Genomic DNA, 25,796 nt, shown 5'->3' on the forward strand with positions numbered 1-25,796 from the left:
TTCCTCTCTCAGAGACACTGTCTCTCACATCTCAAAGACAGTAATTTGGATGTCTTTCTCAAAGAGAAATTGAGCTTACTCGCATCAAATCTATGTCCACAAGAAGAAGCTTGTCAACTAGCCTTCTCACTTCCTTGATCAAGCCTGATAGGACATTTAGTGCTTCTGAATACTCCTTGCTTTCCATCAAAAGAGATGCAAGCCTGGCCTCCACTCGCTGTCGAAGGAAAGTTCGCTTCTCAGGGAAATCTGAAGATCAGATGTGCCTGATCCTCTGCTTGATTTTCTTGGCTAAGAAGATCCGTCAGATTTGTGATAGCCTCTTCCTTTATCCGTAGAGCTTCAGAAGAAGAAGATGGGTTTCAAGAATGCGATAAAGAATAGAAATGGCTTCATGAATGCGATAAAGCATGAGCAATCGAATCAGTGCTTTGAACTATACTCTGAACTATACAAGTCAATGCTTTGAACTATACAAGTCCTGCAGAAAGATAAAGGACCAAACTGTTAAAGAAACTGAAACTATTAAAGAAACCATAAACTAACACGGCGCAATATTTGTTTTGCGACGTGGAATCTTTTCATTTAACGTCGTTAGGTTTAATATAACCGACGTGGATTTGAATTGTTAAATTATGAATAGAAATTTTTTTCCCGTGACCTTTCAGTTTATTTTTCAATTACAGTGCGTTATAAATAGAGTTTTTTTTTCCGGAGGAAATTTAAAATGAAGGAAATTAATGTTCTGGAATATGTAAAGTTTCTTTTTTGGAGGACAGATTTAAATAAAATAAGAATATAAAAACAACAACTGTTTTTTTATTACTGTCGTCGTTTTTCGTCGTCTTAAGTAAGACTAAGACGACGTAATATATTTGTTTAGCGACGTTGATTTGTTTTTTAAACGTCGTTAGGTATAATATAACCGTCGTTGAAAATTGTCTCTCTGATTGCAAATTTGCAACGACGTTAGGTATAATATTTGTAGATACACAAACGCACACACATCATCAACTTCCAAAAAATTGTCTCTCTGATTGCAAATCTGTTTCATCTGTTAAGATTATGATGTGGAACAGAGTTCCATCTGGTAAGATTTCGTAACCCTTTGGATCTCAGACAAATCTGATTATGTCGGCAGTTTTCTATATAAACCGTCGTGGTTATTTCAATTCTTGTCATTAAGTAGATCTACCAACGTAGGATAAGAAAATCAAAGAAAAAAATTGTTAACAAAAATTCTTATTAAGACGACGGTTAAAATTAAAGGTACGACGTATAAAATGAATAAATACGACGTTAAATTTTATTGTAACGATTTAAAGATAACGTCGTAGAACTATACGAGAATGACGTCCATATATTTATATTTTCCGTCGTTGTACATTAATTTAATACGGCGATATTTTGTATTTTAAAGCCGTGGATTTGTTTGTAATTATACGGCGTCTTATACGAAAACCTCGTCGTGTTATTTTATGAGTAAAAACGGCGATTTTTATTGAAATCGTCGTCTTTACTTTCTACGTCGGTCGATTCATAACTTCTGCCGTTCTTTGTTGGCATTGATTTTACACTGCGAAAATCTGTTTCAAATAGACGTCGGTTGTTTAATTATGTACGTCGTTGTTTTTGAACAGCCATTTGAATCTCCATTTTTTAGTTGTCTAAGGTTGTATTACACGACGGTGTTTTTAGAACCGTCGTCTTTTTAAAAACCACGACGGTTTTCACTTAGACCGTCGTTGTTTTCTGGTCGTCTTTTTCACTTTTTGTAGTAGTTAAAATAAATATAATATGAACTCAAATTCACAATTGTAATAGAAAAGAAACAAACATGTAGTTTATACAACAATTTTATAAAATGTATCTCACTTAAATATCACTCGTCTTATATTTTTTGATTCAAAAGTATCAATTAAACTTTACATAATCAAACTTTTCTACTATGTCCTTTCAATGAACAACATAGCCAAGCCATTCAATTTTTCTTGTGATATAGCTTATCAAAATTCAATGGTCTGCTTTATATTCTTCCCTGAAAAAAAAATCAATACAAAATATAAATAATGCTGAACAACAATGAAAGATAGTCAGGCTATGTTGTATCTGCTGAAATATGAAAACTATGAGAGAATATTTGTTTGTGGGAATTTTCTGTGTATTCTTCTCCTTGTAGGAGGTCATATTTATAATACAACAAAACCTGAATGGGCAAGTAAATAATAAATTCCTAAATCCATTTACAGTAGGAAATCAGGAATTAAAGTAAATCAATTACAATTATAATAGGTATTCTTGGTGTGTAAGGAAAGTAAGTCAATATCCACAAGTCACGCCAACATTCCCCCTCACGTTGATGCATAGATGTCGCCAATGCCCAACTGATCCAGTGAATTGTGGAATGCTTTACTGGAAATTGCCTTTGTCAAAATATCCGCCAATTGATCCTCGGATTTCACAAAAGGAAACTAAAACACTTTAGCCTCAAGCTTCTGTTTGATGAAGTGTCGATCCACCTCAACATGTTTAGTACGATCATGTTGAACCGGATTTTGTGCAATGGCTATAGCAGCCTTGTTGTCACAAAAGAGATTCATTGTGGATGTAGGTTTATACCCAAGTTCAGTAAGCAGCTTTCTTAACCAAAGAAGTTCACAAATCCCTTTAGTCATGCCTCTGAACTCAGCTTCTGCACTAGATAAAGCTACTACATTCTGTTTCTTACTCCTCCATGTCACCAAATTACCTCTCACGAATGTGAAGTAACTCGATGTGGATTTTCTATCTGTTACATTACTTGCCCAATCTGCATCTGAATAACCATCAATATTTAGATGACCATGCTTTGAGAACATAAGTCCTTTTTCAGGTGCAGACTTCAAATATCTAAGTATCCGAAGAACTGCATTCATGTGGTCTTCACTTGGAGAGTGCATAAATTGACTGACAACACTCACTGCATAAGCAATGTCTGGTCGAGTATGTGACAAATAGATCAATCTTCCCACTAACCTTTGGTATCTTTCTTTGTTAGTTGGAACTTGATCCGGATATTCTCCAAGATGATGATTCTGAACAATAGGAGTGTCCGCAGGTTTGCAATCTAGCATTCCTATGTCCGTCAACAAGTCCGAGACATATTTCCTTTGAGAGAGAAATATGCCTTGCTGCGATCGAGCCACCTCAATTCCCAAGAAATACTTGAGTCCACCTAGATCCTTCATCTCAAACTCAGTAGTCAAATAGTCTTGTAGCTGTGATATTTCCTGTTTATCATACCCAGTAATAATCATATCATCAACATAGATTATTAATGCTGTTACCTTCCCTTTTCGATGTTTCAAGAACAGAGTATGATCTGAGTTGCACTGTTTGAAACCATTGTTCTTCATTGCCATGGTGAACCGTCCAAACCATGCACGTGGTGACTGTTTCAATCCATACAATGCTTTTCGTAACCTGCAAACTATTCCACTCTGAATAGTATTATATCCAGGAGGAATGTCCATGTACACCTCCTCCGTGAGTTCGCCATGTAGAAAAGCATTCTTTACATCAAACTGGTGTAGTGGCCAATCCAAATTAGCTGCAAGGGACAATAAGACTCTGACGGTGTTTAACTTTGCAACTGGTGCAAAAGTTTCTTCATAGTCTATACCATAGGTCTGTGTGTATCCTTTTGCCACAAGTCTTGCCTTGTATCGCTCGATAGATCCATCTGCATTATGTTTTATAGTAAACACCCATCTACATCCGATAGTCTTTTTTCCTCGTGGTATAGTCTCCAATGTCCAAGTCTGATTTTTCTCAAGAGCTTTCATCTCCTCTTTTATAGCTTGGACCCACTTAGGATCTTTCAATGCTTCAGAGACCTTGGATGGAATATGGATAGCAGACAACTGATGCACAAAAGCCTTGAGTGGTTCAGACAGCTTCTCAGTGGATACATGATTTGCAATTGGATACTTGGATGTCTTGCCAATATCAGGTGAATAACGGTTTGGTGGCTTCCCACGATTTTGCCTGAAAGGTAATTGATATCCAATAGTTTTATCCTCTAAATGCACAAGTCTAGTAGTAGTATTTACCTCAAAGATATTCTCAAGAGATTGGTTCGTTGGTACTGTTGAATGAGAGGGGGGGGGGGTCTTCATCTTGTTGTTCTGAGTTATCTGTAAGAGTATGACTCGGATCAAAAACATCTTCGCAAGGGTTAGGCGATCGATCGTTGTTTGGCAGAGAGCATTCGCATATGCCAGACTCGGGACGATCGATTGTTATTGTTTCTTAGCCGAGAGCAATCTTCGTGCATAGATGAATATCCTCATGTTCCAAGCTGCTCCAATTGAGCTCTTCACTCGGTACCTCCCCCTGAAGAGTAGAATTGGATGCTGGGTCATAGAAGAACATATCTGATTCTAGAAAGGTGACATCCAAAGTGACATAGGTTCGCCGGGTATGAGGGTGATAATATCGGTAGCCTTTCTGATGAGTGGCATAACCTAAAAAAACACAACGAAGCGCACATGGATCAAGTTTGCTTCGTTGATTTTTGTGGAGATGAACGAAGGCCACACAGCCAAAAATGCGAGGGGTAAGCACCAAAACAGAGGGCAGAGGCCCGTGTTGCTCGAGCACTTGTAATGGAGTTTTGAAGTTCAAGACCCCAGATGGCATGCGGTTGATAAGGTGGACAGCAGTGACGACAGCATCATCCCAGTGATGACGAGGAACATGGCCACCAATGAGAAGAGCACGGGCTGTTTCAAGGAGATGACGATTCTTCCGTTCGGCAACACCATTTTGTTGTGGTGTCTGGGGGCAAGTTGTCTCATGAATAATGCCATGTGTCTAGAAGTAAGTCTGAAAATCATGATTAACAAATTCTTCACCGTTGTCAGAGCGAAGAATCTGGATTCGAGCATTGAACTGTGTTTCCATCTGTTTGTGAAAGGATTGGAACACAGAAAATACTTCATTCTTATTTTTCATCAAATAAAGTCATGTCATCCGTGTACAATCATCTATGAATATGACAAACCAACGAATACCGGAATGAGTAGAAATAGGTGAGGGTCCCCAAACATCAGAATGAATTAAAGCAAAAGGAATAGTACTTTTATTCATACTTAAAGGATAGGATGCTCTATGACTCTTGGCTAGAATGCAAGTGTCACATTGAAAATCTGAGTCCTTAAATATAGAAAACAATTCGGGCAATAAGTGTCTCATATAACCAAAAGATGGATGCCCTAAACGTCGATGCCAGAGCCAAATTTTTCGGTGCTTGTCATCAGACGGATGCTTCACACTATTGGCACGTCCCATACTGAAGCCATCCACATAGTACAGCCCCCCTCATTTAGTACCACGCCCAATGATCTCCTTGGTGAGAATATCCTGTAGTAAACAAAAATTGGAATAAATTAGTGCACAACAATTTAGTTGTTCAGTTGCCTGACTCACAGACATTAATTTATTGGACAAAGATGGAACGAATAGAGTATTAGAAAGGGACAGAGAAGGTGAAAGGGCAACAGTGCCGGCCCCTGTCACAGGATAGGTAACTCCATTTGCATTGGCAATACTTGTGCGGCGGGGTGTAGTGGTGTGCAAAAAATCATTCGGATCAAAGGTCATATGATCAGTGGCGCTAGAATCAATTATCCAACTAGTAGTATCTCGTAGATCAGAAGTATGATATGCATAACCAAGGTTACTTGAGACATCCGAAAGCGCGGGACTATCAGGAGGATCTACCTGCGGGAACAAGGCTAATGGGGGTTCGGTAGAGACAAGAGCAGCACGGCCAGAATTACTAGCAATTTCTCTGAGCTTGCCAGCGCGGAGGTCTTCCCACCAATCAGGATAACCATTTAGCTTAAAACAGGTGTCATGGGTATGTTTGAGGTTGCCACATGCGTGCAACCACTTCCATCAGTCGGAGCCTTGGGACGGGAAGGTGGGATGGTTTTAGGAAGTGGCGCACCAGCAGCAGTAGCATATGACTGGATCTGAAGGTGGGCTGCAGTAGAGGAATTATGGGGCTGTCCGGCACGAGTAGGGGGACCTGATCGAGGTGCACTCTTGGCCGCTAAGCCAGCACCAGTGGCTTGATCGGATGAACCCATCATCACTGCTTGTCGAACATCTTCACGGCGAACATAGGCATAAGCTTGGTCAACAGTAGGGAATGGAGTCATGTGAAGAACATCACTTCGGGCCTTATCAAGACGATCATCAAGGCCATCCAAAAATATGTAAACTCGATCTTCCTGCAGAATATCATTAAAGCGCTTGATATCACTTTCATACTCCATCATATTTGGACGACGAAAATCAATTTCTCTCCATAAGCTTTGGAGAGTATTGTAATAGGTTTCAATGGAGCCACCAGCTTGTCGCATACGAGAGACTCGTCGTTTCAGATCATAAACCTGAGAAGTGTCAGTGCCATCATAGTAAGTTGTGGCAATTGCATCCCACACTGCTTTTGCCGTTGAAAATCGAATGAAATTGCCAATCAAGCTCTGCTCCAGAGAATTGATAAGCCATCCCTTCACAATAGAGTTCTCGGTGCGCCAGCGAGGAAACGTTGGAGCAGTCGAAGGAGGTTGCGGAAGATCGCCATTAATATATCTCAATTTGTCTTTGCCGGAGATATACAACTCTACAACTTGGAACCATAGAGCATAGTTGGTGCCATCCAACTTTATGCCAATCTGTGCAGCGGAAGCTTCATAGGTAATTGTCGTCGGAATCGCTATCTGATTCGGGTTCAAGGTCGTCGTCTGATTCGAGGTCGGGGTCGTCGTCTGAGTCAAGGTCGGGGTCGTCTTGGTAGGATCCTGATTTAGGATCAATTTCGAGGTCTGAGTCTGCATCTGCATTAGTTGAGCCACCTGGGCACTCAACTCGGCTATGGTTGGTTAAGAAGGAGAGGAGGAAGCAGTGGTGCTACCGCCATGAGGATTAGAAGAGTCATCCTCCCCCATGGTGGCGGCTAGGGTTTAGAAACTAGAGTCAGCAATCCCAAGATCGCTGCTCTGATACCATGCTAAAATATGAAAACTATGAGAGAATATTTGTTTGTGGGAATTTTCTGTGTATTCTTCTCCTTGTAGGAGGTCATATTTATAATACAACAAAACCTGAATGGGCAAGTAAATAATAAATTCCTAAATCCATTTACAATAGGAAATCAGGAATTAAAGTAAATCAATTACAATTATAATAGGAATTCTTGGTGTGTAAAGAAAGTAAGTCAATATCCACAAGTCACGCCAACAGTATCTATCGAAACCTCTTGTTTATATTCAATTTTCAACTTCTTGCTTTTTTGGTGGGTTGTCGAAAACTTTATTGTATGCTATGTTGCAGGGTTTTGGCGTTGATAAATATATGTATTTGATTTCCTAATAAATTCAACTAGATTAATTGATTTATGCTATAAGTGGGCCTTTATTGAGTTTTTTATTTTTCATTTTGAATTGAATGATGAGTAAGTTTTTTATTTTTTATTTTTTTTTTTTACAATAATTAGTTTGGACCTAACATAATATTTATATTATATAATTTTTTTTAAATGTATGCATATATAGGGATTTATACAAATTGGCCCCCACTTTCAGGACATAATGTAATAATGGCCGCTTGTTCTTTGCTGATGATTCTATTTTCTTTCTAGCTGCTACAAATCATAATTGTGTTGTGATGGAGGAAATATTGTTTGATTATTGTTTGGCTTCTGGGCAATTAATCCATTTTGATAAATCTAATATTTTTTTCAGCCCTAATACCCCTTTATGGGTTAGAAAGGATTTATGTTGGATTTTTGGGATCAAAGAAGCAGACAATCCTGGGAATTACCTAGGTTTACCTACTATTTGGGGAAGGTCTAAGAAAGAGGCTCTTAATTATATTAAAGAGCGCATTTTGGGGAAAGTCCAAGGTTGGAAGCAAAAACATTTATCGCAAGCTGGTAAGGAGACTTTGATAAAGGTTGTTCTGTTTGCTATCCCTTCTTACCCCATGTCGTGTCCAATTACTCTATGTCGTGAAATTGATTCACTTATTGCTAATTTCTGGTGGGGTAATAATTCAGGAGGGGGAAATAAAATTCATTGGAAGCGTTGGGAGCTGATGGGTTTATCTAAGGCAGCTGGAGGGATGGGGTTCAAAAACCTAGGTTATTTCAATGATGCTATGCTTGCTAGGCAAGCCTGGAGGATTATTTGCAACCCGGGTGCCTTATGGGTCCAAATTCTTAAAGGTTTATATTTTCCCGATTGCTGCTTTTTGGAGGCTCAAAAAGGAGGCCGTGCTTCGTGGGCTTGGTCAAGCATTCTACTGGGACGGGATATCATTCTTTCTGGAGCTCATTGGCAGATTCTAAATGGATCTTCTACCTCAATTTGGGCTGATAAATGGATCCCAGGTATCCCAGGTGGTTATTTGCAACCTTGTCTCCCTGTTCCTGTGGATGCTCCTGTCAAGGTGTGTGAGTTAATTGATTGAAATCATGGAGTTTGGAATTTGTTACCCATTGCTCATCTTATCTCCCAACATGAGCTTAATGCTATTACGCCTATCCGATCGGGGGGTCTGTTTGTGGTGACCGGCTGGTTTGGCTATGGGTCAAGTCCGGTAACTTTACTGTGAAGTCGGGCTATAATTGGATTGTGAATCAAAATATCAGGTGTCCCTTGGCTAATGCTCAATCTTCACATACCATTTCTCTTGATACTTGGAAGATCATTTGGGAGTCCAAAACCCTTCCGAAAGTAAAACAGTTTCTTTGGCGAGCGGTCTCTAATATTCTCCCTTCCTTCTTAAATCTCTATAAGCGTAGGTTGTCCTCTTTGCATTTATGTCCTATTTGTTTGGAGAGTCCTGAATCAATTGAACATATGCTGGTCCTTTGTCCTTGGACAGCGTGTGTTTGGTTTGGAATTGCAATTGGCTATCGCGTGGATTTGCAAAATTTTACTTCTTTGGATAGATGGTTGGGCAGTCTCTTGAGAGGGGAGAGTATGTTTTCACTGAATTCTAGGTGGATTTTGTCGGTTGTTGCTTTCACTTGTTGGCATATTTGGGAGGCTCGATGTAAATTTGTTTACAATGATATCCCAATTGTGCCTGCAGCTACTAGATCTCGTGCTTGTTTGGCTGTGTCGGAATTTTGGAATGTTACCAAGAAGCCAGTTCTTGGGTCAGTGGGTATGCCTATTCAGATTTCTTCTCCTCATCCTTCTCATTGGCTACCCCCCATTTCTTCTTATGTTAAGATTAATACTGATGGTTCTTGGAAGTCTGGTTCTGCTATGGTTGGAGTTGGAGTTATTATTCGGAAGATTGCTGGTTCTTGTATTGGGGGTCTTGCTGCTCAGGTGCCTGCCCAATCTCCACTTATGGCTGAAGTTTTGGCCCTGAAACATGGTCTTTTGAGAGCTAAAGAGTTGAATTTGGTTAATGTTGTGGTGGAATCTGATTCTCAAGTGGCTATTAATTCTGTTTTGAGGGATGTTTCTTCCTCTAATTGGGAGTTGTATCCTATCCTTAAGGATATTAGGTTTCTTAAAGCCTCTTTCACAAATCTGAATTGGGCATGGGTGCCCCATGAAGCGAACCGGTCTGCGGATGCCGTTGCCTCGCTTGCCAGGAAGGGGATGTGCTTGGAGTCGTGGCTTGTGCGACCTCCATCCTCTCTAGTAAGGGTGGGCACGGTTCGGTTTGGACCGGTTTTGCTTCAAATTAGAACCGATCCGATACTATTCATCCGGTTTGGTTCGGTTCGGTTTTAATTAAAAAAAATTCAAAAACTGTCCGGTTCGGTTTGTTCCGGTTTCGGTTCGGTTTTGAACCGGATTATAAAAATTATTTTTTAAATTATTTTTTAATACAATTCTCAACTGAAATATTATTTTTTTACTTGAAAATTAACAAATTATTCAATTTCATATAAAAAATAAATATTAAAGTGAGAAAAGAGAGATATTTTGACATTGAACTTGGATAAATATTAGGTTTTTTTTTAGTGAAATTAAAAATATAGCATGAAATATAAATATATATTGAAATGATATATTTTTTTAGTTTCACCGGTTCGGTTCGGCCCGGTTCGGTTTTTGAAGACATGGAACCGGATCCGAAACCAGTCCAAACCGGTCCGATTCGGTTTTTGACTTTTTGGTCAATTCGGTTTTTTTCGAGTTTGGTTCGGTGTGGTTCGGTTTGGATTTCCGGTTTGCCGGTTTGAGTGCCCACCCCTACTCTCTAGTTCATATTTTATCTCAGGATGGTCATCCTTGCCCTCCGCCTGGTGCTTAATCTTTTGTTGTGTGGTTTTTCGTTTGTTTTGTTCTTTTGGCTTGTTTTTAGTTCTTTAGTTTGGTGTGCTTGTTCTGTTTGTTTGGTTGGGTTTGGCTCCCCTTTGGGCCTTTGCCGGTTGGCTTTTATGATATCTTTGTTGACCAAAAAAAAAAACGTATATTATTGATGGTGCTCTCCTGCACACCATTTTAAGAAGTTAAGGTGTGTTCAAATATACTAAAGTTTATTTACGAACACAGTGATGTTATTTGTACTACATTTATTCACTTTGTTGACTACTTTAATAGGGTGGGCCTTATCAATGTATTTGGAGCCTATTTGCATTAGAGAGGTGGTCAACAATGTGTTCAGTAATTGTAATAAACATAGCACCACTTTTACGACAAAGATGATTTAAATGGAGAGAAACATTTGCAATGTTTAATTTTAAAATTTACCTCATTTGGTAAGTAGGAAGAAGATAGGAAATTATAAATAGTTATCTCATCGGTCATCAACTAAACAAAGCTTAATTAAATACCTCTGGAACTTGGTGGCCTACTTTCTCTGCCTTCTGGGCATATTATTTTTAGTCTTTCTGAAAGTTTTTCATATGAAGGAATTAGAACTTAAATTATAACATCACATATCTTGTATTTAGAAAGAGAAAAAGTACTAAAAATACATGTGGTTTAGTCAGTCAGATATATGGAAGAAGATGAACAAAGTAAAAAAAAAAACTCACCTATGACTCTGTGGTTCACTGCTTGATGTTTGGGGCTCATCTTTTAGACTGAGTGAAGATAATGGTTTTGAAAGAACCTGCACAGGATCAGCCTCAGCCTCATGGGAGCTGCTCAAATCCACCGGCATTCTAATTGGGACAACTGCGTCTCTGTCGCAATTGAGAAACAATGGATGATTTAAGCCATGCTAGCACAAATGTACTGTTATATTAAACTTGAACATTTGTCAAATCCCTATATACATACCCATCAACACATCTGAGCAGGCAAAGGTTCATCTGAGCGGTTGTATAGCTACGAAACATGTTCTCAAGCCGCTTATCAAGTTCGGGAGTATCAGAAACTGGAAGAACATCCCAAATCTTCAAAACCTGGACATAATCTGAATTCTCCTGGAGAACATCTACAGACCAAATGAGATTCAGCAGCCCTTTAACTTTGTACTTCTGTAACACTTGAGCACAAGTCCCATGGCCTATAGTTCTTTTATTCTTGCGAGATTGGCGCCAACCATTGGCGAGCTTTGTTAATAAGGAAACCACTTCCCGATGGATCTCAGTGTCCTTAATCTTTTGTATGGAATTCTGAAATTCATTGGTGAAGCAAACCTATACAGGAAGAAGATTGATTTAATGCTACAAAACATAAAATCTGAACTCAAATATCCTAAGCACCAAGCCACTAAAAGTTTAATGTGGACTAAAAGAACGAATTCGCCTTTAAAGAGGCATGTTGTCCCATTCAAAGGAAATTTGTGCACTCTATAAGCTTTGATTGATAATGTTAGGTGCAACAGAACACTATATATTGGAGGCATGCAGAACAGCAGTCCAATGTAATTCGAACGAAAAGGAAACGTAGCAGCGCACCTTCCATTTGGCATTTTTGAACAGCAGAGAGTCAGAATTAAGTGGAATATGAACTTGGCCAAGCTCCATGAGGGCAACTGCAATGGCCTGAGCCAAGTTCTTTTCCTCATCAGCATTATAAAAACATTTGCGTTTCTTTGCGTCAAGAATTAGCTTCTTCCAAATAGAGTTACTTCTAATCAAAGTTGCTTCGTTCCCCAAAATCCAAAGACAGTGCCTACAGACACAAAGAAACAAATCAACTTCCTCAGAAGCACCAAAAATTCAGACAGTATAAGCTACTACATGTACAACCGCAATGTGACAGAAGCACCTTGCACGCGTTAGCATCACGTTTGCTCTTTGAAGATTGGAAATGAAACCAACATATCCTTCCTCGTTACATCTGACTGTGGAGATAATTATCACATCATCTTCACCACCTTGGAATCCATCAACAGATTGCACACTTACAGAGAATCCATCAGTGCCAGAAACTTCACTGTATTCTGTGACTCTCTCTTGAATTGCATTAACTTGAGCTTTGTAAGGTGATATTACCCCAACACTAACCTTCTTTTTTGTTCGAATAAATTCTGCGGTGCATAAAAAAAGTTACAGAAAAAACCTTCCAAGCATCACAATCATAAATGAAGCAGTTAAGAACCTCTACAGTAGATTACAGTAAAAATTACCTCTGTATAGGCTTGCAACAATCTCACAGACCACAGCAACCTCAACCATATTTTTCCGACTATGGCCGCGATCAAATTCTTCTTGTCCATTGGCTACATCTATAAAGGAATAGCATCCGTACATTTTTCCCGAAAGAAAGCACTTCTCATAGCTTCCTTGCTTGACATTTGGACCGTCTAATATCTGGTTGTTGTAAAACTCCCTTTTTGGGAATAAGCTGATTGATGGATGCATTCTATACTGGACATTGAGAAGGTGCCTCTCATGTCCCAACAGTAGAAGTCTTCCGAACAAACTTCTTCCAAAACCAGCCTTCTCGGAGATCTGAAAGTGCATTGTTCAAAATTCACATAAAACATAAAAGCTTTACAAACTTTTTAAACTATACGACACAAAGGACAAAATGAAACCTTGCTTATAACCACAGCAGGGAGTTGCCTCTCATCTCCTATGAGAACAGCATGGCGAAGACCCGGTAGTTGCAAAGGAATTGCTGATTCACATTCTTTAAGCTGAGCAGCTTCCTCAATCACTAACAAATCCAGGGGTGCCTTTTCCTCTGTCTGCAATTTAGCAGAGCTTGACACGGTGCAAAATATTAAGGAAGCATTTGCCAAGCAGAATTTCCTTATTTTCTCCAAATTTTTCAAATTAGGAACACAAAATTTACGAAGCCACCTCAGTTTACGAAGAAAATCTTTTAGAACTAATTGTGACCTCTCATTAGCAAAACCAACCTCACGCAGTAAAGATTTAAGAGAATTGAGCAAATCCAGAGCTCCAATCATGTCAGTCACAACCTCTAGTGAAATGCAAGAAGTTGGTAAGTGAGTGTACAAATTTACCATGCAAAACTCCACATGCTCACCGACTGAATTAAGTTTTTCCTTCACAAACTCCTCAAAGGTCTGAAAATCATTCTCATCATCCCTTGTTGAGTACTTTTGCTGTGGATCCTCAAGCAAACCTATCATTGACTCCAACCAATGTTTCCATCCAGTCCCAGGGTTAAAACACTGGGCCAGAATTTCAATACGATAATCAAGAAATACCTCAACAAGGTCATCATAATTATCGATCTTCATTCGCTCCCCATTCCCAAATAGAATTATATCTCCAAGTCCATACTTTCCATAATCAAGAGACTGATTAATCAATCCCAGGAGTCTCGCTGTCACTTCTAACAAGGCGACATTCGTTGGAGCACATGTTAGTGTTCTGCACTTCAACTTCGAGAGGGCAAGGAGTGACATAGCAACTGTCTTGGTTTTTCCAGTCCCAGGAGGACCCCATATTAGTTTGATGGTATTTTGGTGAGTACATTTACTCAAATTGATACAGTTCAAAACTGTAGCTTCTTGGGAATCATTTAGATCAGAGCCCATTGAGGGCCATCTATTTGAAACGGCAGCAGAGCATTTTTCCTTAGAAAAGCAAATTGAACAAGAATTCCCACCCTGTAAGAAAGAAACATAAATGCATTGTTCGAAGCTTTGCGAATCAATTAGCAACTAAACATATCAAACCATGCACTAAGAGTAGATCATCCTTATTCTGAAAACATAGAACAAGGCCTAATTAATGTGCGGGCATGATGTTAAAGAAAAGAAAAAAAAAAATTACCTGTGATGAATTGGGTTGCACTTGCAGCACATTCTTAATTATATTTGTGTTTGCCTTTTCTGAGATCAAAGCTTTCCATATGCGAACATTTGTTGTCATGTTGATCAGAAAGACAGCAAAAAGTTTTCGTCCTCCTCCTCTACTTATAGGCTTTGATGAGCGTATAAAGAGCCTATTATCTCTGCCTGGACGAACATACGCAATGAGATATGAATCTCTCAGCCTGTTCAAATGATCACTGCATGTTGGTCTAATATCAGTCAAGGCAATAAGATCTCCAGTCTGCGGCTCATAATTTTCGGCTTCTCCACTGCCCCTTATTATAATAACATAAGAAAAGTCCTTGGCATTTTTATGACGCTTAGGTGTAACAGCCAGAATTTCACGAGTAGGTGCCTGTGGCAGAGTCTCCATGCTTGAGAGTAAATCAGCATGTGTTTCCTCAACAAGCGAAGGAATGAACGTTTTCATGTAACTCTTCACAGTCGAAAATGTATCAGGAATTTCCGTCACCTGTAGTAATTACAATTTACAAACATCAAAGCAAAATTAACAGGCATGCATAACTCATCACATTGTAATTACTACATGACGAGATACGAAGAAGAGCAGACAAACCTGGTTTTTGTATAGATTTATGTTGAGAACATCCTCCATAGACCAGGAGAAGACCAAATCGATTAAGCCACTGTCAGCAACTCCCTCCTTTTCCACACTAGTCTCTTGATGATCCATAGCTGCTTACTGATTTTCTGATATTCGCAACGAATTCTTTGTAAGTGGAAGCTCAAGTCAATTGCTTAGCACCGAAGCAGAGCAGAGCAGCGAAAGAGAGCTTCCCACCAGCTGCATTTCATGTTTTCTTTTGCTTTGCAATAACAAATTGATACCCAAGCAACGAATAAAGGGCTAAGCTAAGTATAAAGTAACAACTTGTAATAATTAAAATTCATGTTAAAATAGAAAAAATGGAAGGAAAATAAGAGTGGTCTCGGTTCGACCTCATAAAGTTTAGACTATTGTGTGAATTATAAAAAAAAGAAAAAAAGAAATAAACATTATAAACATTTCTTTGAGAGGAAGAAAACAAACGGGTACAAGAACATTGGAAGTGCCTTTTCTTTTTATAAAGTGACAGCTTTTTCTTTTCTTTTTTTTCTTTTTTATTTGGTTAAGGGACGATTCAATAAAAGCACCACGGCAGAGGCCCAAAGGGGAGCCAAAACCCACCAACAAAACAGACAAGCCAACATGGAACCAGAAAAACTAAAACAAGAGGGGGGAAAAAAATTAAAAATTCCCAAGACATAGACAAGCCAAATAAAAAGACCATAATCCAACAAGGACAATGGAGCAAGGAACAGACCAAAGCAAAATTAACTCCAGAAAAGTAATTAGAAGAAAACGAAGATGAAAAATATAAGCCAAAGGATGTTTCCATTCATACACAAGCCAGAGTCCACTGTCCTACCTTTATTCAATACAAATTTGTATCTAATGCGAACAGAATTCAATGGATTGTAATTAATTTATAATTCAAAAGAGTTCGGCGATTTAACAGCTATAACCGTGTTCATATAAATGCAAATTCGTATTTTAAACTATTTATATGTAAGGAAAAATAAGTACATCCTTACTATAGAAAGTCTATATGTACTCATCCCTGTCAATTCCTTCTATTTGTTGGGGGTAATTATAAAGAAGAATGTTTGACTTGGTTCATAAATAAAATGCTGGAATAAGGCTCAAATTCAAGATATTGAATTAGTGTTGTTAATTTTCCATTGTTGCCATAATTGGTCATCCTTCTGATGCCAATTTTTTTTTTCCGGTTCTTCTTATCCACATTGTAGGGGTTTGAAGTTGGAATCTCTTATAACATTCGGAAGAGAATTATGCTGATCGTAATGGTTTTGAAATCAATAGTGATGCATATAGATCTATTTACTCAACAAGTGAATTTAAAAGTGCAAAAAGTGAAGTTTGATGCAATGCAATGGTTCATGCTAAGTATTTTAAATATGAGATAGTTTCGTATGATATCTAATTTCTTGGGATTAACCTGATTCTTGAATCTTTTTTGGTTTTTTTTTCGTGGGTGTTTTGATTGAAATGGTCTTTCAATTATTGCTCGAGTTTTATTTTGGTACACAAACTAAATTTTTCATTTCAGTAGTCTTTCAACTCTCTATTTAGTATCAAAACCGTCCCACCCATGAATTGATGCTGCTACATGGACAGGGACACCTGCGATGTTTCTTCAGAATGCCCCACCCATGAATTTCTTTCCATTTCTGGAAAATTCAAGGAATGTGCCAACAACTCTTAGAGACTTTAAATCCATGGATTTGTTCCCTCAACAAGATGGGTTTGGCTCCTCTGTTCCCATAGAAGAGGTTTCGTAGATCCATTTTCTGTAAATTTAAAGGCATTGTTGCAGCAAATAATTTTGTTCAGTTTATTGCACATGGACAAGTAGGAAGTTATATATAGCTAGGTCTGTTATAACTTGTATGTGAAGTATTTTCTTAGGCTCATTATGGCTTGTTCATCATGTGTCAAGAAATCTTCCCCAGGAGAGCCTCAAAAGGCACAAATGACCATATTCTATGGCGGACAAGTAATAGTGTTCAATATAATAATTGACAGAGAGAGGAATTGGGTGAGTTGCAGGGACGGACAGACTTTTAAGGTAGGACCATTTTGATAGTTGGGAGACCATGTCAATCAAAAACCCTTTTATTTATTTATTTTTTTTCATAGCCTGATTCTTGTTTCTAACGTAATACATGCACCTGAAGTTAAGTGGTTTGATTAGAAGCAGTTATCCATATTCTAATCCTCTCTTCTAATCCTAAACCGTAAACCCCAAACCATAATACATGCCAACGTTATTATTTATTATTTAGGATTCTATTATTATTATGATAATTTTATTTTATGTATTGATTTTTACTTTACTCGAAATGACAAATTTACCCTTATCATAACGGAAAATTGGATGAAATTCGAGAAACGTAAAGGGCAAGGGTTAAATTGGTTGTTTTAATGAGTTTGAGTGCTGAATTGGCTGGTTTTTAAGTTTGTGGGGTTGAGTTCGATTAGCATGATAATTCATGGGATAAAACTTTACTCCCAATTTTATTAGGTCATATTTGGGTTTTCCTGTTTATAATTTAGTTAAATATTATGGATGCTGGATATTTATTGGGCAATATGCTGATATAATCACTTTTCACAAGTGGTATTCTGAAATAATCAGGTTACAAATTGTGTTCTGATATAATCACTTTTGAACGTGAAATGACCAAACTGCCCTCCATATAAAAGCACATGTAGCAACCCGTTGCCACCCCTTTTCTGAAAGGGAACTTGTCTGAACTCAGCTCAACTCTCTCTCCTCTGTGTTGGAAGGTTGGCAAAAATTGGGGGAACTCCAGGTTGCGAGACATGTTCCCACTGAGCAATCCAGTTCGCAACCCATCCATCGTCATAACCCAGATGTCCTCAAATTTGGGACCCTAGTTTGGGCGCAGCGAAGCCGGAAGGCACGGCCTCCATTGTTGACCTCCAGATCGAGCTGACTGCTGCGATTCCACAGAGAAGGGAAAGTGGCGACTTCCGGTGTCGTTGTGAACGGATGTGAGTTGTGATATTGGTTTGGCAGTGTATGTGTATTATGAAATCGTTCAGCCCCTTTTCACCACAGAGGGCATAAAAGCTTAAATTTTCAGTTTGCACTTGTTGTGATATGTTGAAATTCATAGTTTGTGATATTATCTGCAGTGGGAGCTGTCTGGTGAACTTGAATTTTGTTTAAAATTGACCGAATGCGTGTATAATGTAGTGCAATGTGTTTGATAATGGTGAAAATAACAGCACACAGAAAAATCATATGTTAACTTTGTCTGGCCTAAAAATTTGTAAATACGGCTAGTGTTAGGCTCAATTTAGATGCTAATGTGGGGAATTTATTGGCATTCTGGGTTTGTTTTGGTAAGAAGTATAGTTTGTGTGTTTTGGTTTCGAATTTGGTAATTGAGCTTGTACTACATTATACGCTTTCTATCACAACCTGATCCTTTTGTTGAAGGCGTTTACATTTGTGCAAAAGACTTGGAGGGTTAGAGGGTTCATATTTCTGCCATTGTATGTGTATGTTAGTTTGTTAATAACTTGGAACCCACAGATATGTACAAAATCAGAAAAAAAAAACAAAAAGGAATAAAAGTTAATTGTTGAAGCAGCTACAATTTGAGTTTGAAGATTTGAGGATTTAGAAGATGATATGTGTAGTGGAATGATTGTTGTGCATGTTTTTATTCATCTATTTTGTATTTTTTAGTGTTATGAATCGGTGTAGTAATTATTTATGTTTTTTGCAGAAATGGATACAGTTGGAATTTTGGTATGCTACAATGGAAGTTGGGTTAAGAAGGATAACATTTAGAGTTATGAAGGTGGGGAGGCTAAAGGCATAATAGTGTCACGGAACGTAACGTTTTTCGAACTTGTTGAACGCATTTATAAGATCATGGATGCAGAGCCCACGAAATATAGTGTCACATTGAAGTATTCAGTTCCTGTATCCGCATCTGTCAGTAAGCAGATAAGGGTTGAAGACAATGATGATGTTCAATATTTTCTCAAGTACAACACAGATGTTATGGCCTCTAAAGTAACCCCTTTAGTAGCAAGCTCGAAAAATATCGAAGGTCATGGTATTGAAGGGTGCAATGGCATTGTAAGCGTTGAGAGTAGCAATGCTCCTGCTACCTTTGTTGTGGAACGAAGAAATGTGGCAATTGCGCACAATGAAACTGAAAATGGTGGGAATGGTTTTAATTGGAGTGATTGGGTTGAAGAAGTTCATTTTGAAAGCGGTGAAAACATAGTTGCTGATTTGTATCAACCTAGCAATGAAGAGGAACCGTACTCTGCACCAATTGTGCATCCTCATGAGGACAGCAGTGCGGAACCCTCCACTGTGCAGTGTAGACAGGTGCAATCTGAACCTCCCCGGCAATCAAGTTCGAGTGAAATGCATACAATTCGGGTTGATTCGAAGCATGGTGAGAGTGTGGAATATATTGGTTATGGTGGAGGCCTTTCGTGCATAAATTGGGAAGCAAATTTGAAGGTTGGCCGAGTTTATCCAAATAAGATTGCCCTTTTAAAAACCATCAGTTTAGCAGCAATTAGAGGCCACTTTCGGTTCAGAACAGTCCAATCTGGGAAGCGTCGGTTTTGTGTTCGCTGTTGGCAGGTGCCTTGCCCTTGGAAACTTCGGGCATATAAGGTTGGATTACATGAGTTTAAGGTTGTTAAATACGATCCACTTCATGAATGTGATCTGAGGTTTGTAAGTAGTCACCATCCTCAAGCTACGGCCGAATTGGTGTCTGACTGTGTTAAATGGAGATTTCAGGATTCGCGCAGCATTTATACTGCAGCTGATATAAAGACAGATGTGAAAAAAAAATTTGGTGTCAGCATAAGCTACTCTACAGCTTAGAGAAGCCGAGAGTTAGCTTTCAAAACAATGAGAGGGTCTGCAGAAGAGTCGTATTCCCTTCTCCCTTCCTATTGTTATGAGTTGGAGCGTACAAATCCGGGAACTTTGACATACATTCAGACTGATGCAGCCGACCACTTCTTATATTTTTTTATGTCAATTGGTGCATGCATACGAGGATTTAAGTCGTCAATGCGGCCCGTGATTGCTGTTGATGCTACCCATTTGAAGTGCAAGTATAAAGGTGTTTTGTTTGTTGCGACCGCATTTGACGGAAATCTCAACATATATCCTGTTGCCTTTGGGATTGGAGATTTGGAGACCGATGCAGCATGGGAGTGGTTTTTGAGAAAATTACATTGTGCAATTGGTGATTGCTCGAATCTTGTTGTCATATCTGATCGCAATGTTAGCATACAACATGGGTTGCGTAGAGTTTTTCCTGGGGCAAGCCATGGTATTTGCTTTTATCACTTGAAGGGCAATATGAAAGCCTCATTTCACTTGAAGCAACGGGATCCGATATTGGGGTATTTTATAAGGGCAGCGAAGTCTTATCGTCTAGCGGAGTTCAATCGTCACTTCTCGATGATAAACAATGAGCGAGTGCGAACTTATCTACTACGTGCAGGCGTTCAGAAGTGGTCTCGGGCCCACTGTGATGGACGACGCTATAATGTGATGACAACGAATATTGTGGAGTCCATTAATTCAGTTCTTCGTTTTGCAAGGATGCTTCCGGTCCTACACTTGATCGATGAAATCACAACTTTACTTCTCACTTGGTTTAGTTAACGTCGAGATTTAGCAATGAAATGTCATTCTACATTGTGCCCTGATTTGGGTGAACAGAAGTTAAGGAAGAGGTTAGACGCTGCGTCAAGGATGAATGTGGTCAAAATCAATGATGTTGAGTATAATGTTCTGGATGGTGATTTGAACGGTCTGGTGCACTTGGCAAACTGTAGTTGTACGTGCAGGAAGTTTGACTTGGAGCAACTCCCGTGCAAGCATGCTATTGCGGTATGTCGGCACTTGAATTTGAACCCCTACTCCTTTGCCTCTTCTTATTATACACGAGCTACATGGGCAGCGGCATATGCTGAATCTATTTATCCTGTACCACCTAAAGGCACATGGGTTATTCCCGAACATTTGAACAATGTCAACATGCTTCCTCCTGTTTGTAAGGTTATGCCGGGCCGTCGCAAAATGCAAAGAGTACCTTCCAAAGGAGAGGACTCCCGGCAAAAAAAATGCTCAAGGTGTGGTGTCAAGGGCCACTACCGAAATACATGCAAACAATCTGTCCCTCTTAAGAACTGAAGTGTCTAATTGCGCATATTGTACAGTTGTTCAGTTTGTACCTCAGTTGTCATCAACTGTGAAGTTCATGAATAGGTTCGGTGATGCTGCATACATGGAAGTCCGTCAATTAAACGGTCATGTGAAGCATATGGAACAAGGTAACAAGTTCCTTGCAATGAGAGCCTATTATTAGTAGCAATTTGTGAACATACAGTTCCACCTGTTTTATGGAAACCAGCTGTTATTTAACAGTGTTCCACTGGCCAATGTGTCTTACAGATTAGCATTTCTATTAGTTTGTGATGTACCTTTTATTTTCATTTAAATTGTATTCGATTTGCTGTTGTGAAATGTGATTGTAGTCACGTTCGCATCACTTGGTTTCCTTTCCTACACAACGTTATGTCCTGTCTTTATATGCACCGTATTGGTATTGTATTGTACCTTTGTTGCCATCGTATTGGTATTGTATTGTACCTTTGTTGCACGGCTATTGGTAGTGTAATGAAAACGGTTTCTGTCCCAAATGAAAGGGCCTAGAAGGCTAACTAAAATGTAATTATTTGGGAAACTATCCATGCAGCTACACATGGTGAACACATCACTACTATCGTTATATGGACTTTTCAAATAGTTAATTATTCACTTCATGTCACACACACAGAGGAACAAACCCTTCCCCATTGGTGTGTGATTAGTGCCTATGGACTCTGGTACCTGTAACTTTTCCAATCCAACCTGTTTTGCAAAATAACAAAGTCAGTTATTAGTGTTCTATATTGTTGGTCACAGTGTCCGTGGTTTGTATCCAATTGCCTTAAGGTATCAATACATGTCCCATATTTCCATGGATATTCCGCGCGTCATAACCATCGATCTGTCCGAAACCCTCCATATACACGACCATTGCTAGAGTCACTGTTTATAATTACTCAGATGTAGAGGCTATAATATGAGGTGTATATCCATAAAGCAGCAATAAAACCGTACTATAAGCACAATACGATTACAATATGTGTCAATAATTATACAATACAACCACAATATACATCCTTAATGCTTGTAATATGAGGCCAATAAACGTTTAATAAGCACACCTCCACATTACAGTACTTCATATTTATACAAACTAAGTAATTTCCCACTCAACGGTGAGAATAAGAGGAAGGCGTAAACAAGGCACCACATTCAAACAAAAGCCACCAAATACATACAAAATGATTCCACCCGTACTTACCCTGACCCGGCTACAGAAACCCTTCCACAAAATCACCATGTTTACAGGTCCATGAATAGATCCAATTCTTTGGTCTTCTTCCTCGCTGCATGCACAAGGCTATGATCAGCCATTCCCTGGCCACCCTTATTCAGCACCTGCCAGACACCACCAACATCTATTTCGCTCCAATTGTAGTCTGGTGACACGACGGAAGCATAATCCCGGAACATCTCAAACCCATTGTTAAAACATTCAACCAGTTTATGGTTAAATTCTTCAGATTCAGTGAATTTTTGGACAGCATCTTTCTTTGTTTCTTCCAATTGTAACGTCAAGGAGGCTAACTTCGCGCTTCGACTTTGGGCTTTCATTGTTTGCTTAACTTCTCTAGCAAATGCTTTGTTCAGCTTGTTCGTCAAGTTGCCCATCACCTGGCCATGAATATCGCATTTGGTTTCCCACCAATCCGTTGCCGTACACAAATATTGGAGGTGATGCTTCACTTCAGCTATTTTCTTTAGCGGATCAATGTTGTCTGCCTCACTTCCGGATGACGTGGGATCGTTATTTGGAGTCCCAGGTGGAGATGGGAAAGGGACATGCCATGGCTGGTCTCCTGGGTAACTAACAACCTCGTTTGGAGGGATTACGTCTGACATCTTCAACTTCAAATGGGGATAATGCATACATGCACCCTGAAAAACAGTTAACGTTACAAAATCAATCTGGAGCTTCCTTTTCGTTACCAACAATAGGGTGAGCTTTAGTACAGCTTTCGTGTCTGATATATATGGAATTGAATGAGTAGGTTAGACCCTCTTATATAGACGAAGTTGTCTGTTTTATATTGCTTTCAATGACTACATTACAAAATCAGTCTTCAGTTATTACTCCTCTCTGTCACTGACAGCATTGTAATATGCCCATTACAGTCGGACCAAATACGAAAATACACACCTGTCAACGTTGGAATAATCGGCCGTACCAATATACACACCTGAACAACAGTGACTACACAAATTACACACAATCTTCATCACAATTCTATACTATATTAATATTGAAGGTGCTGCCATATGAATAACTCCCTTAGTAGCAAGTTCCCCATTAACTCATTTTACCAACTGTACAGACTTGTTCATAAATTACAAAGTATCCCCTACAAATGACGACAATAGGCAAGTCCATCTAAAAACAAAATAATACCACCAAATCAGTCATATACAGTCCCATCTTCCGAAATTTAAAGGCGAATAAAACGTCTGGTGGGATGAATACACCTACAAATATTTGCACATGGTACAAAATAAGAGTTAGGAATTCACCGTTATATACAAAAATGGAACTCATATCAAGGAAAACATGCACCCTGAAAAAGGAAATTGGAAACACAAATACTTTCATGGTCCATTTTTGTAATTGGCCAATTCATTGTCAAATTACCGTACTCATATATTTGGGACAATTTATAGTTTTGGTACATGAGGGAAATTGGGGAAAGAGGACAAAATGAATAAATTGCAAATTCAACAAGGGTCCCATACAACAACCACCAACCAATGGTAAACAATAGTTATATACAGCTGTTATTATGCACAGCCCAAGTCAAATGTGTTGCCCAACAACTCCCGCCAATAACTCCCGCCTAAAATTGGACCCAACAACTGCCGCCAATAACTCCCGCCTCTTCAGCACAGTCATTTACTCCTGGTCATTAATACCTCCCACTATTTAATTGTAACCCAGCTGCATCCACCCAACATTTCCATCACACTTACTCTGTCAAACCCCCTGCCTGCGCAACTATTTCACCTACATCACAATGAATGGCAGTTTGGTCAAACTAATGGCCACACCAACCCACAGTAAATACCCAACACCCATGGACCCCAACCCCACACCAAACCCAACCATTGCCATTACTAAAGGAGGGGACACTGAAACACCTGGCAAAGCAGCAACAGAAGACACTGAAGACTGGGTCCATGGACTGCAGCAATGTCGAGCCAATACCATGTTCTGGAAAAATCTCCATGCAGACATAGTTAGCAAAATTAAAGAGGGCCAAGCTAGGTGGGGTGTCATAAAAAAGCGCACAATTCGGGCGCGTTATCAAGCCCGGATGCATCTCCTACATATGAAGGCTGTCAGAGCTAGACTTGAAAATGCCCCTGCCAGTGCAGTTATTGCATTCAAAGAATCAGACGAAATGGCTCAGCTGAAGCAACAACAACTGGAATCCGGCTTCGAACTATTTAGGAAGTTTGCACAAATTGTGGATGTAGAAGGAAAGTGGGACATCACTGTGGGAGGGGTCATGAACTTAATGGGTCGCGGTCGCCGCATTTGACGGGTATGCAACTCGAAATTCAGCCACAGCCAGAGGGTTTGCCTTGTAATATTACCATGGCTACTATTGGGGACAAACCCAGTACAGTGGAATTTTTGACGTGCCCTGTTTTTGTAATATATACGTATGAGGTGCCCTTTTTTTTTATTTCGTTTGTTTTCTGTTGGGGAAAGGGGGCCTCGTTGGTACATATGTATAATGTAAGCCGCAGGTGCCGTCTTTGTTAAGATTGTATTCTGTAAGTTTGAGGTCACCTCTTTGTAAATTTTGTCTTGTGTAAGTTTCACCTGGATTGTTATTTTATTTTGTATGCTGCCAGGTTGAGGTGGCCTTCGTATTATATGTACGTTTCAGGTGCCTTTCTTTTGTGTTGTATGCAGGAACTTTGATAACTGCAGTTGATGTAGTTTGGCTGCATTCATTTCATATTCGATATAACGTAATTACCTTCCACATAGTTCAGATTTGTAGACTTGTTCAATGACATTGCAAAACCAATACGCAAGACAGTATAAAAAATGTTATAATAGCTGTACCAATTTCACATAATGCTGAGGTTACATTGGAATGCCAATATAACACCAATATCGGGCATTATAAAACCAATACAAATCAATAGCGATACAATAAAGTTACAATACGATACCAATATAGTGCCACTGTCCTACCAATACGTCATTCATCAACCAATATACAGACAACTAAGAATGGCATGTACTGTATATGCAAGTGTATACCATGCCGTATTTGTCATAAACTAAGGCTATGAATAACATTGGGCCCAATCTATACTTACTGTTGGCAATGGTAAATATTGGAAATTTTTTTTGTTCCTTTTTAAAAACACCCCATTAACTCCAGGTATCATGTTTGTGCACTCACACCATGTTACTGAAACATTGTGCACATGCAAGTGTAACCCTTTGAATTTGGGATGACCCTCTTCAGCACCCTAAATATCGCACAACGTGAACAACAATTCATACCCTCAAAAACAAGAAGATGAGTAGGAGGAGCCTCCGTCCCGGTGAGGGTGAGTCAGTGACGTCTCGGTTGCCCGGTCAAGACGCGACTTCAAGATCTCGCTGGGAAATGGAAGCTGCGAGTTCAGTGTGTTCACGGCTGTGCTACTGTGGGAACGTTGTCAAAACGCATACATCGTGGACGGTTTCTCATC

At 39.2% G+C, this 25,796-nt stretch overlaps 2 protein-coding genes across 3 annotated transcripts; one reads left to right on the forward strand and one right to left on the reverse strand.

The window, feature by feature from the left end:
- On the reverse strand, nucleotides 1,832–15,518 carry LOC18793590 (helicase SEN1). 2 transcript variants are annotated; one of them, XM_020555673.1, is made up of 10 exons: nucleotides 14,846–15,518; nucleotides 14,228–14,740; nucleotides 13,015–14,061; nucleotides 12,604–12,928; nucleotides 12,243–12,504; nucleotides 11,930–12,146; nucleotides 11,307–11,668; nucleotides 11,060–11,209; nucleotides 10,856–10,912; nucleotides 1,832–2,038 (listed from the first exon to the last, which is right to left on the reverse strand). In XM_020555673.1, exons 1-9 carry the CDS (start codon nucleotides 14,960–14,962, stop codon nucleotides 10,873–10,875), a joined length of 3,033 nt encoding a protein of 1,010 aa, XP_020411262.1. In that variant the 5' UTR covers nucleotides 14,963–15,518; the 3' UTR covers nucleotides 1,832–2,038; nucleotides 10,856–10,872. The 2 variants fall into 2 exon arrangements, with proteins under 2 accessions (XP_020411262.1, XP_007227147.2); XM_007227085.2 differs by lacking the exon at nucleotides 1,832–2,038 and having other exon boundaries at nucleotides 10,680–10,912.
- On the forward strand, nucleotides 19,770–21,243 carry LOC109946700. The gene is made up of 3 exons (XM_020555305.1): nucleotides 19,770–20,483; nucleotides 20,595–20,928; nucleotides 21,095–21,243. The coding sequence occupies exons 1-3, from the start codon at nucleotides 19,770–19,772 to the stop codon at nucleotides 21,241–21,243; spliced, it is 1,197 nt and encodes a 398-aa protein (XP_020410894.1).

Source organism: Prunus persica, chromosome G1, assembly GCF_000346465.2.
Source record: "Prunus persica cultivar Lovell chromosome G1, Prunus_persica_NCBIv2, whole genome shotgun sequence".
In the NCBI taxonomy this organism is placed as follows: Eukaryota; Viridiplantae; Streptophyta; class Magnoliopsida; order Rosales; family Rosaceae; genus Prunus; species Prunus persica.

Coding starts and splice junctions, on each gene's coding strand:
- LOC18793590 (XM_020555673.1), bottom strand. CDS start 14,962: ATGGATCATCAAGAGACTAGTGTGGAAAAGGAGGGAGTTGCTGACAGT. Junction 14,062..14,227: donor TGCAACCCAATTCATCACAG/GTAATTTTTTTT, acceptor TCTTTCTTACAG/GGTGGGAATTCTTGTTCAAT. Junction 11,210..11,306: donor CTGCTCAGATGTGTTGATGG/GTATGTATATAG, acceptor CAATTGCGACAG/AGACGCAGTTGTCCCAATTA.
- LOC109946700 (XM_020555305.1), top strand. CDS start 19,770: ATGAGAGGGTCTGCAGAAGAGTCGTATTCCCTTCTCCCTTCCTATTGT. Junction 20,484..20,594: donor GTTTTGCAAGGATGCTTCCG/GTCCTACACTTG, acceptor TTGGGTGAACAG/AAGTTAAGGAAGAGGTTAGA. Junction 20,929..21,094: donor CAACATGCTTCCTCCTGTTT/GTAAGGTTATGC, acceptor CATATTGTACAG/TTGTTCAGTTTGTACCTCAG.